This window comes from Aedes aegypti, chromosome 2 (assembly GCF_002204515.2).
Source record: "Aedes aegypti strain LVP_AGWG chromosome 2, AaegL5.0 Primary Assembly, whole genome shotgun sequence".
In the NCBI taxonomy this organism is placed as follows: Eukaryota; Metazoa; Arthropoda; class Insecta; order Diptera; family Culicidae; genus Aedes; species Aedes aegypti.
This window is the reverse complement of record NC_035108.1, coordinates 246,224,594-246,236,886: the sequence shown is the minus strand read 5'-3', so window position 1 is coordinate 246,236,886 and position 12,293 is coordinate 246,224,594. Positions and strand designations below refer to the sequence as shown.

Sequence of the window (12,293 nt, the reverse complement as noted above, 5' to 3'; positions counted from 1 at the left end):
AAAGTTTGAGAAATTTGAGAATCCAGCGTAGCGTGATCAGTGGGAGGAATACAAACAACAGTGTCGTCGCTCGGCGGCCGGTGAAAGAAACTGAATGTTCGAAAGGTTGTTGCCTGTACTTTTTGCCGCTGTCGCCAACTGTAAGCGATTAAGAACGAAATAAACAGTCATTACCCTATTACGAAGGTTTTTTCTTTCTAAATTTTCCTTCCTAAAGATTGACTACCATTAAGGAATTTAAGGTGATTATAAAACGAAGCCAAACTTTGAATCTTCAAGAGCACAAGAAATGAGAATCTGTCAACATTTCGCGTTGCAAATCAATCAAATTGCTTGCTTGCTGGTGCTGACCAATGGGATAAATTTTCAACGCGGAGCGCTGTTTGGTTCTCATGTTTTGTGCTTTTGAAAATTTGAGGTGTGGCTTCGTGTTATAATCACCTTAAATGTCAGTATATTTTGCTTAGTTCTACGTCACTGCTGTTAGGTCAACGCATCTCAGTCAAAAACTAAATGTAACACCTTTGTAACGCTTTTTGTTTGAAAATTTTCAAAATTTTGTATGAGTCGTAACGCTTGAGCCTTCTCTCCCCTTCCCCTATAGCGTTACGTAATTTGTGGACGGCGCCTTATATGTATGAATATTTTTCATTTTTTTTATTGTGTATTTCTTTCACTACAGTCCATTTTACAAGACGTTTTTGAACAGTTGATCGCTTATTTTATGAATGAAATGTTGACAGTAGGCGGTGTCGTAACGTGTGAAAGTAACAGCAATATAATCAGTGTTGTCGTTTCGTAAAATGGATTACTGGACTGCGAAGTGCGGCCTCATAAGTGCGAAAGAGTGAATGAAAGTGCGGGATTGCATTGAATCCTATTGGTGTCTTCAGAGCACTTATATTCTTTGATTTACGAAGAATAAGTCCCCCGAAGACACCTACCCGATTTGATACAATTGCGCACTTTTATTAGCGTTTCCGCACTTGTCAAAACTTCTGCGATAGTCCAGTGGTGAAAGAAATGCGCAATATGAACTGTAACATTTTCAGGACATCCATCCATCCCCTGAAGCGTTATGAAATTTGTGTATGGGCCCTCAATCTGTATCCGATTGATAATAAATTCTACATTATGTATTCGACCTTTCGAATAAATCCCGTTGTTGCGTGTGTCCCTTGTCTAATGCATCTCGTCTAAAATCTTGCCTAAATTGCTTCCACAGCGTGTGCTACATGGGCCCTTTTCCGTAGTTTGTTTACATCTCATTTTCTGCATTCTCTTTTCGTCTGGTGATTCGCATTCGTATGCGACTACAACCCTGAAAGCACTTCTCGCAGCTGGCTGTCAAAAGTGGAAAAATCTTATCAGTGCTCCGAGCGAAAAAAAGTGAACGGTTTTATAATTCGTAAAATTTGCGTGTTTTCACGCGTTTTTAACAGTGAAATATAGTGAACGGTGCCGTTAAACATACGGGAAAGTGATTGGCGGTGGAAATTTTAACCTGTAGTCCGATTTCGGGCGGTAATTTGCAGTGGAAAATATTCGATCGATAACAGCGTAGAAAAGTCGCCATTCGGCTCTCCTTCAGAAGCGAAAGTAAAAGGGATAAAAACAATGAATGGTTGAATCAGAACAGATTACGATTGTGTTTTCTCGCGTAATTCGATAATATAATAAATACAACGACCAAGTGATTGCTTACGAGTACCGAGAGGACTGTGCACCATGCTCAGCACAAATCTAGTGGTTCCGGTGGTTCTGTGGGGCCCCAACACCCCCACCCATTGCGTCTCGAGTGTGTTTTTGTCACGGGACCAGAAAATCCTTGCCACTGGCTGTTACGATGGGCAAATTTGTTTGTGGTGAGTAGTTTTCGGGGAATGGGGAGGGGGGTTTAGGGCATGTAAATGTTAGTATATCGGGAGATGCGAAATATGAATAATAATTGGATTATTGATGATTGTTCGAATTTTGAAGTACATTCACAAATTTTATTGAACAAATCTCGCATAACATATGATCTCGTCGCCCTTGAAACCATTGGTAGCCCCGTGTGTATCTCGTAGTTTCTGAGCATTTGAATGGATTTATACGTTGTTTAACAACTCTGTGGTGAAGAAAGGATCATTATCTATCTACCAGTGATGTTGGTTTGGATGTTTATTCCTTCACTTGCTCAGAAACAACGAGCTACACACATGGTTACCAATGGCTTTTAGGGCGTTATCTCAGAGTATGCGAGAACAGATCCAAATTCAATTATTTTATTATCTCGGCGAAATAAATTATAAAATTCCTACAAATGGACTTTGTTAGCAATTTGTTTTTCAATCGAGTTTGTTCACAACTTACTTTTAGTGATCTTGTTGCATTGAAGTCCGTTACAATTGTTACGGTAGGATTTGACTTGGGAACCACTGACACAATGTAGGCTTGAATAAGATGCTTGTTGATCATCGATTGGTTCGTGTACTCAAATTAAATCTTACCTTCGATCCAATCACTCAAGAATTAGGTTGATTGGGAAGTCAGAGTCCGTCAGTGTCGGTTCTCAACTAGTTCTACCTCCTTTTCGCCTAGTTTTGTGTATAACATAAATTTTATATAGTTCTGTGAACCAGTGTTATATATAGCCTATTCTCACCTTAGAACTACTATTATCTATAATTCAAGATTGAGTCCAACACTATGTGCAGGAATATATGCTAATTCAGTTATTTGAAAATTCAATAGCATAGATAAATATGGTTATTATAGAAAAATGATTTGGATGGCGATACTTTGATAGCTTTTCAACGATTCGTTCTATCATCTATGTTGATGTTTTCATCACCGATCACCGTCACCAATCCCCTTCACAGTGGCAGGCGTGGTTCACAATGGGGAATGGGGTAGGAACGCACAACTACTTTTGGATGTGGCGTAATTGACAGTTATTGACCAACGCTATGATGAAAGAAGGATCATTCTCTAACGGCCAGTGATGTTGGTTTGGATGCTTATTCATTCATTTGCTCAGAAACAACGAGCTACACACATGGTTACCAATGGCTTTAAGGCCGTTATCCCAAAGTACGCGAGAAATGTTAATGTTATGTATTAAGCTCATCGATATACTGATGTCAGGGCTGATAGCATGTCTTTTTTTAGTGTCCTAATCACAATTTTAATACAAGTATTTAAAGAGAGAGTATTTTAGAGAAATTTCTTCAGAATTTACTTCAGGGAATCTACCCTCAATAATTTCCGGGACAAACTCAGGATTTCCACCAGATATCTTTTTAGTATGGATCATTGAAGGTAGTTTTTGCAAGTGCTCACCGCATCAAAACAAAGGCGCCACTGTATATGGGATTTAACATTGTGACAGCATTGCTGTTCTGTCAAACACACAAGGCTACGGTGGCGCTATCTATGCTTTTCATAGCAGCCGTTTTGGTTATTTTAATGATCCATTCTTCCACCGATTTCTCCAGTTGTTATCATAGGAGGTTTTAAAATTATTCCTATAGGAGCTCTTCAGGAAAATCCACAAAGGTTAACTTCAGAGTTTTAGAAGAAATTCTTTCAGGATTTTTTTTCCAGGGAAATCTACATGAATACCTACGATGTCTTTCCAAACAATTTCATTGAATGCCTACAAGAACTCATCCACACTTTCTCCCAGGAATTGCTACAATTCCCCTAGTGAAAATTTGCCGAAATATTTTAAATACTTTTCCTGGGATTCCTTAATATTTTTGACGTGGGATTTCTCTTGAAGTTCCTCCAGAAAAAGAATCTTTAAGAATTTCATTCATGGTTTAATCCTTCCATACAATTTATCGAGTATTTTTTCATATACAATCTTCATGGATTCTTCAAAAGTTTATTTAAGTTCCATACCAGCTAATACTACAATGATCATTTCTAAACGAATTTCTTCAGGATTTCGTTCGATAATTTTTAAGAAATTCCGGCAGAATATTATCTAGAGATTTGATTGATTTTTTATTCAATGATGTTAGAAATTGGTCCAGAAAATCTTTCAATATTTCCGCCAAATTCCAAGATATCTTTCAGAGGAACTGACTAGAAAAAAATATTTGAAGACGACTTCGGGAAATTACCCACACAATTTCTGGAAGAATTTCTAAAGGAATCTCGGAAGTACTTCCTGAAGATATTCTTGGAGAAATTTCTGATCGTAATTTTAAAGAAATTCTGAATAACAATTTTGTAGGAAATCCTACAAAAACCCTGGAGGAAATAATGGATAAAATGTTTGGTAAGATTCTCTGAAGAATAAATATCTTTTCTCTTAGTTTATGTTAAATCGATTTTTTTTTTATTAGTACCTATTTGGTAGCTTTTTTGTCTTATTTTGGTTACCGTTTGGTCTCATTTTGGTCACTTTTTTCATGAAAGAAGTCTCTAAAGTTCTTATTCATCTGGCGTGTAACGCAGGTACGTTTAGTAAGTTTTTTTTACAAAACTTTTTCTAGAAGAGAATTTAATGGGGTATGGATAAGGTTGTTACTTTTCAGTGTTTGCAATACTGTTGTGATATCTTTCAAACCATAAAAATCCGTCGGATTGTTAGACGGAGTTGATTTTCTCATAGGCAGAGGCGAAGTCAATTGATTGCCTTAATTTGAAAAACATAATCAAGGTATAATTCCGTGTTTTTAACTATTCTCAATAAAAAATACAATATATTTCTGAATTTTTGATTCAAACTCACTTGAAAACACGATCATATTTGACGGTTTAGAACAAAACCTTAGAAAACAAAAAAAATCAGTTTTGGGCTTGAAAAATTTGTTGTTAGAAAAACTTTTTTCCCTTAAATATGCCCAATTTGCAATTATATAACTTTTATAAAAAAAAGTAAAAAAAAAAACTTTGACCCTTTCCAAATGTTAGTCCACATCGATTTTGAAAAAAAGTATGTAAAGTATCTTAGTTTCACATAGTCTTCACACCCAGAAAGTTTCATTGAATTCTGAAGGGGTGCTGCCAATCCCTTTGTCGAGTTGGCGTGAAATCTGTCTCTAACAACTGGTCGCAGCGACTTACACAACAAGAAAAAAAAATCCTATTAAAGAATGCATTATAACATGTTTTTTTTTCTTTAAATAAATGTCGAAGAAATGTTAGTACAGAAATGTTCAAATAATGCCTTGTTTATTAAAGCGCTCGTGTAAAAATGACCATAGACTAAAGTACCAAGAAGACCCAAATATCCGTAGCGGTAGACGCGCAGCTATTCAGCAAGACCCTGCTGAGGGCAGTGTTGGGAAACTCGTGCTCGCGAGTAAAAAAATACTCACTCTCGTACTCGTTTGCGAGTAATACTCACACTGTGAGTTACTCATTCCTTACTCTTACTCACGCGAGAGTATGACGTCATAACTCACTGCGAGTATTACTCACGTAAAGAGTAATACTCGCAGTGAGTATGACGTCATTACTCTCAGGTGAGTGAGCAAGTTACTCTTTGCGAGTATGGTGAGTAACCAAATCCCAAAGATGGTGTGACAAATTTATTTGGGTGTGAGTGTATTGGAAGGCAAAATCCTCAATATTCTCCCACCGATCAATTTTCTCACAAACCGTGCAACAAAATGTTGTAACATTGGCAATGATTGAACTTTATGACGCTTAGTCGCATATAAGATCATAATAAAACATGATCATAATGCAATTCATAATACCATTGGAAAGTTGTCTTGAACATTATTTTTGATGATCAGTGTTAATTGACCAGCACTCCATATGACAGATGTTTTTTTTTACTCCTGGATTCGGTGCAAAGATGATTGAATCGAAACTAAAGTTTGTTCTCAAATTAATTTAATACGTAAGATTCCTGTTTGAATTCCTATAGAATCTTTATAAATTGGAATATACCACAGGAAAGAACATGGGCAGCAACATTTCTCACATCGAACCCGATGGATCCGACCTAGGAGGAGCAGGAGAAGGTTTCGCTGACTGCAAAGAGAAGTAGCTCCAAAACTATGAAGAATAGAGTTTGCAGCGCGCGGAAAACTGTTTACTGGATGGAATCGGCTTCTGGACTTACGGTATGATTGATAATCTAGTTCACCCTGCGATTCTGGTGCTCATAACTTTATACATTTTGATAATACCTATTTGCACCCTTTTAATAAAAGGCAAATATCGATTACTTTTCCCAATCGACGTAAGTAACTTTTATACGGTTTTGAGAAAGTTAATTAAGAAGAATCACATCTTGTCTTCTAAAACTGTTTTAAAACGAGTCCCCTTCTTAACATTTTTTACCGTGTTCATCGCTTAAATTTTGCATGCAATCAGCTCGCGTTAAAACACTAGGTAGCTCCAATCGTTTCCCACAAAAATTGTATGTCAAAATGATAAGCCGTTTCATTCAGTCACTTGCGACGTTTTTGTACCAGTGTCAAATTGACTGAAGTAGTATTTTGTTTTGATTCGTGATTAAGTCACTTTGTCTCTCCATACAACGGAGCGGCGAAAGTAATGGTTAAGTGGTTGCGAAAATTGAAAATCTTACTTACGTCGTTTTGTAAATTCTGAAATTAAACGTTCTAGGAGTGAAAAATAGAGTTGGTTTAGAGCGGAACGAGTGGAATTTCGTCTGCTAAACACGCAGAATTGATAAAGTAAGTTTGTTAACTTTTCTGACTTGAGTCTGTTTGAACAAGTTTTCGAGAAATAACAAATTTCACAACCGGTATCGACATCCTAAATCCAAGTCTTGTGTCTGATTGTCTGTGCTACAACTTTGCTGAAGCATCTATAATTTAAAATCTATTCAGAAAAATAAAACTCCATTACACTGAGGCAAAAATACTTAGGTTTTCCATAAATCAAGACTTATTAATCAACCAAATTATGGTTCCATCGCACGCTTACACATTTCGAAAATGGGATCATAAGTTTCATAAGTGAGAGTTTTGAATTCTTTAACACCAATTACTTGAAATAATTATCATAGCAATCGCTAGAAAAACTACTTCGCTTTCGATCTTGGCTACATGTTAATCGGAAAAAGATCCTATAAGCCATTTTACGAGACGTTTCGGAACAGCTGATCGCCGCAACCGCGTCAATTGACAGGAGACCTGGGATTAAATACAGCGTAATTTTTAACAACGCCTCATCTTAACAAACGGGGACATGGAGAAAATGACAAAACAGAGATCCAAAATGTTCGTTACTGCAGCATTACACCTATTTATTTTAGCAGCTACCTCTTTGTTACCCATATTTCACATAAAAAGGCAATTTTGTGAACAGAAATATTTTAATAATTTGACTCCATTTCTGTTTTCGCCTATATGAAAAGCTACGCTAGAAATGCGCACAGTCATCAACCATCATCATCGCGAAAATTGACGACGATGATTGAAAATCCCAGGTCTCCTGTCATTTGATCTGCATCGTAAAATGGCTCATAGGACTTCTCAATCATTATTTCTTTCTCCACACTGTGTGAAATTTCCATACGTCGATTTGAAAATGTTTTCGAGAATTGTTAAATATTACGAAACTGTTCGTTTACTCTACGAAATCATTCGTTGTTTTCTGCAACGAAATAGTTTCGTCAGTTTCGTAGACACATTTCGTAAAATATGAAGCATTGTACACATAAAACATTCTACAAGCTCGATCAATGTGTTTCACACGTGAATTTTCACTAATTGTAAAACCAGTCGCTAACGACAATCCAAAATCATAATTGAAACACGTTAATTTACAAATTGTAGGAAGCATTGCTGTTGAATTTGTTAGCGATTTCTAATATATCTGACACAGGCACCCATTACAGGCGCACTGCTCTCCAAAAATAACACGACAAATAATATGTCACGCGTGCGGAGGAAAATGGGTCATTGTCATGAAGGGTAAACTGGTTCTACTAGTGATGGATATTGCCATTGTAAAACACGTTCAAATCATGTGTAAAAGGCTTTGCTGTCTAACCAAAGTCAAAAAGTGAAAGGTTTTACATGTTATTTCACCTTTCCAATCGACACGACAGATTAATGTTGAAAAGAATGTGGATCGAGCGTGTGAATTATTCTCAGTGTAGCTCAAAAAAAAAAAACAAAACATCATTTCGTGCGCGTTCCGCAAAACAACAAGTGCGCGATCCGCGAGTGTATTTGGATCAGCTTCTGGACATGAAGCAGAATCCGTTGCAGGAGCCCCTAATTTGTGGAACCGGCAGGAAACCCGTGGCCCTGATTAAGAAGCGGCAACAAGAAAACGCCCCCCAGTGATGGAAAGTGGCGAACGCTTCATCTGAACTGGAACAAAAACAAAACCAAACGCTCCCGTGCGTCAGAGCGCTGGCTTACTCGCATCTGTCGACTCCCGAGTAACTGAAGCAAAAAGTGATTCGCGAACGTGTTCGGAGCTGCTCAGAGTCATATTGTACTTTTGGGAAAAAGCTGCTTACCCTCCGAGATTTATGGTTTTCAAGGGCTTTTGATTACAAACTAGTAGTTTACTATCGATATGATGGTTATACAATTAATTTGTCTGTCAAAACCATAATAAATCACACCTTGCTCGGTTACTCGCGAGTAAAGGCTCGCGAGCTTTTTGCTACTTCTTTTGACATGTTCTCCCGAGCAGACGGGTGCAGGCTTACTCACACCTAGCCAGATCCCGAGTCTGTGATGTTTGTTATGCGTTGGTATACACTCGTGAGCTGCTTCGTGATGCGAACTTTTCCAGCACTGCGCCCCACCAAACCGGCATAGACAAGATCCATCTGCGAAACATGATCATCGTTTCGGTAAGGCCTTTAACCATGTTGAAGTCAAGCCGGGAATGATCGGCCACTACCTGGAGGAGCTACCAGCCGGTTAGGCACGGAAGACCCGGTATCGGTTCCACCCTTAGTTCCCGTTTCATCCCTTTGAAGTAGAGTGGACTGGTGTGCCAGATTAATATTATAATTCATGTAAGTAAACCATTGTGCAGGTGAAGAAAATAGAAGAAGGATTTTACAGTAATTCAAACTCATATTTGTACAGTACACTGTTTTAACATCGAATTGTTAAGGCGAAGTAGGCCGTCATTGAGATTTGTATGCGTCGTTGATGATTGTTGCCAATTCATCTCACGATTTCGAATCAAAGAAAATCAGTTGGTTTTGCACTGACATAGCTGAAAAAGTATCAGCATACTTTATGCATGTTAGCGCGTACAGTGATACTTTTTCAAGCCAATATAAACTATCAAGACTGAGTTTTATCACTTTGAAAGGCAAGCTGCAAAGTCATCATTGCTGCCAAAACGAATGACGGGCTACTTAGCCTTAAGAAGCTGTTGAATGATATAACGACTTCATAATACTTCATCATTAATGAATCTTCATTATTGAAAAAGTATTTTAAAATGAATATATCATTTGATCCGTATTTGCCAACTTGATGTAAAAACTGTGCACTGTACAAATATGAATTTGAGTCACTGTGAACAAAAAGCAAATTGCATATTCAGTGAAATGCACGAACCCATTACGTCAAATTCACTAATGTTCTGAATGCATTTTACGAATGATTCATATAATGTGCATTGATGTTCGTTCTCAGTACGAAATAAACGAATTTGGATTACAAAATGATTTGTACAATATAACAATCATTGTTTGTTTTTGATTTGAAGCTTTAATTTTTATTACGAAGCTAGTTTCATACATGCTACGAATCTGTTTCGTTGCAGAAAACAACGAATAGTTTCGTAGTTCGTACGAACGATTTCGTAATATAAAACAATATATATTTTCAGTGTATCGACTCCTTGATGTGAGTTGAAGCTAAAACGATACATAAAGCTTTCGTATTGCAATAACCGTTCCACCTTGTATAAGGCAAAATGTATGCATTTCGATAGTCTAGTTCAGTCTTGGGAACTGTGACCACAATTCACCACAGTTCATCGATTCTGCCATTCAACCAAAACACAAAGCAGCAGCAGCATCAATACAATCAGGCGTTGCGCTGCCAATGGTTCACACACTGCTTGACTGTTTTTGTCTCTCCACTATGACCGTTTTCGGGCAGCCATTCCAAGGTGAATTATTGAAAAAAGTGTTAAATCATTCAATCGCTAATATTTCGCTAGTGTTTTCAACTAATTGAAATCTATTAGCTCTAACAGAAAGAGCACAATCATTCCGTTGCGATACATATAAACAAGTTCAATTTCATGCTACCTTTATCGAGCAAAAATGCAAAACCCCGAAAACCGCAAAAATCGTGTCACCACTGTGCTCGAGTCATTTCGCATTCGGGGTTGAAAAAACGTAGCGAAGAAGAAGATTACAGTTTTGAAGAGCCGTGACATTTTTTGGCTTTGAACGGTCATGGTTTGCTTTGGATTTTGATGGTCGTGTAGAAAGATGTAAATGTAGAGGCGGTAAATGCTTGCTCCAGTACTTTTCTCATCACTGGTCTAGTTCACAGCGTGTACTTATCAAAATCATAAGTTTTTCAAATATATTGAACTTCTCGAGAATTTTTAGCATTTCGATCACTTCCTCTTTACTTCGAATGTTACGCGCCATGGTCTGGTACTAGTTGGGCACTTTGCGAATCTTTTCTCAAAACCGCAGACCACCAAATAAGTTGCGCGCCGATTGATTATGCGCCGAGTTGTGGGTTGGTCAAAACGATTTCAATCGCTTGCAACTTGAACACAAGAAGGTGCGAACAATTTTATTCCATATGTTTTGTATCGATAAAACAATTATGATCGCTCTCCAGTTTAGGACTCGAGCCCTAAAAGTGATTCACTTCCTCGGCGAGATATTTTGACATTTCTTTATTTACTTTTTGGCTGGCGCACAACTCGGCGCATGGGCCACCGGCGCGCAACTGGTTGGACAGTCTGCGGATTTAAGTAAAGATTCGCAATATAATCAATTTGGAAATTCTCTCCACTTCTCAGGGCATAGATTACTATTTGTACTTTACCTTACGATATACGAATGCAAAAATAGTCAATTGGCAAAGACAGCTCATAGTTGATATATATGTAAATTCTCATAAAAACTTTAAGCTAAAAAGCAGGATCTAGGTAAGTAGAGGCATAACTCAAGAAGAAAGTTTACCATGCAACATATGGAGTGAAATACCCAAAATAAATTACAGATTGTGTTAAGAATTCATATTAAAATAACGTTTTGCGTGCATAAATAGTTTTCAGAATAAAATTAGCATCTTACCATTTAAATGAGGTCGCCCCAAGAATAGCCTTACTAATAACTTATTATGTATTTGAGCCATTTGCAAGCTTTTATAATATTTAGAATACTTCAAGTGAGTAAAATTACTCACGAGTGAGTTAGTGTTAGTCAAAAACTCACTCACGAGTATGAGTTGTACAGCTGAAACTCACGCCTGAGTATACTCACGCGAGAGTTCAAGCTGTACAGCTCATACTCGCGAGTGAGTTTCCAGTTTTCAGTGAGTACTCACGAGTTTCCCAACACTGCCTGAGGGTCGTGGTTTTAAATCCTGCCGGTCGCGGATCTTTTCACAAAGGAACTTTTCTCGACTTCCCAGTGCATAGAGTGCCTTCGTAACTGTCATACGATATACACATGCAGAGCTCCCAATAATAACTGTGGATGTGCTCACGTTGAGAAGCAGGATATGTATCAGTTGGTCCATTTAGAATAATGGTCGTTTGGCATAACAATTTTTTATAAAACATCTTTTGAAAGAAGGGACATAAAATTAACCTTATGCCAAATGACTCGCTCCCACTGAGAGCCATGTTTCTAGACAATTTATACTATATTGATATCCTTCCAATGTGATCCAAATACGATCATTCATTAACAAGTTTTAAGAATTCCGTTTTATGTTTTCAAAGGGATTACTTCAGAAATTCCTACAAGATATTATTTAGCTATTCTGGAGGAACTTCCAGGAAGAATTACTGAAGTTATCCTAACAGAAATCCCTGGTTTAAATCATAAAAAAAATCAAATATGCTATTCTGGAGATAATCTAAAAGAAATCAGTGAAGGAAATCCTGGAAAAATGTATCGAAAAATCACTAGATAAATTCTAGGGGGACTTGGGACTTTCTTAACAAATTTCTAAAAAAAACTTCGGAGGAATTACTGGTAGAATCTCTGGAGTAATTTTGAGGTTAACCTTAATAAATTCCAGTGTAATTTCTTGAAGATATCTTAAACAACATTATCGGGAGATTTTTTTTTCCTTAGATTTATTTAGCTCTACTTATAATAACACATAGCCTGCCAAGTGGTAATTCAA

The 12,293-nt window shown here is 37.3% G+C and overlaps 1 protein-coding gene across 5 annotated transcripts in view; it reads left to right on the top strand.

Moving 5' to 3' along the window:
• The first annotated feature begins 1,330 nt into the window (after positions 1–1,330).
• Positions 1,331–12,293, top strand: part of LOC5578153 (WD repeat-containing protein 7) — a 75,578-nt gene continuing 64,615 nt past the window's right edge. For all 5 annotated transcript variants that reach the window (XM_021844706.1, XM_021844704.1, XM_021844705.1 and 2 more), the window contains exon 1: positions 1,331–1,865. In XM_021844706.1, the coding sequence (XP_021700398.1) occupies positions 1,729–1,865 (137 nt within the window). In that variant the 5' untranslated portion in view covers positions 1,331–1,728. The remainder of the gene's footprint in view (positions 1,866–12,293) is intronic.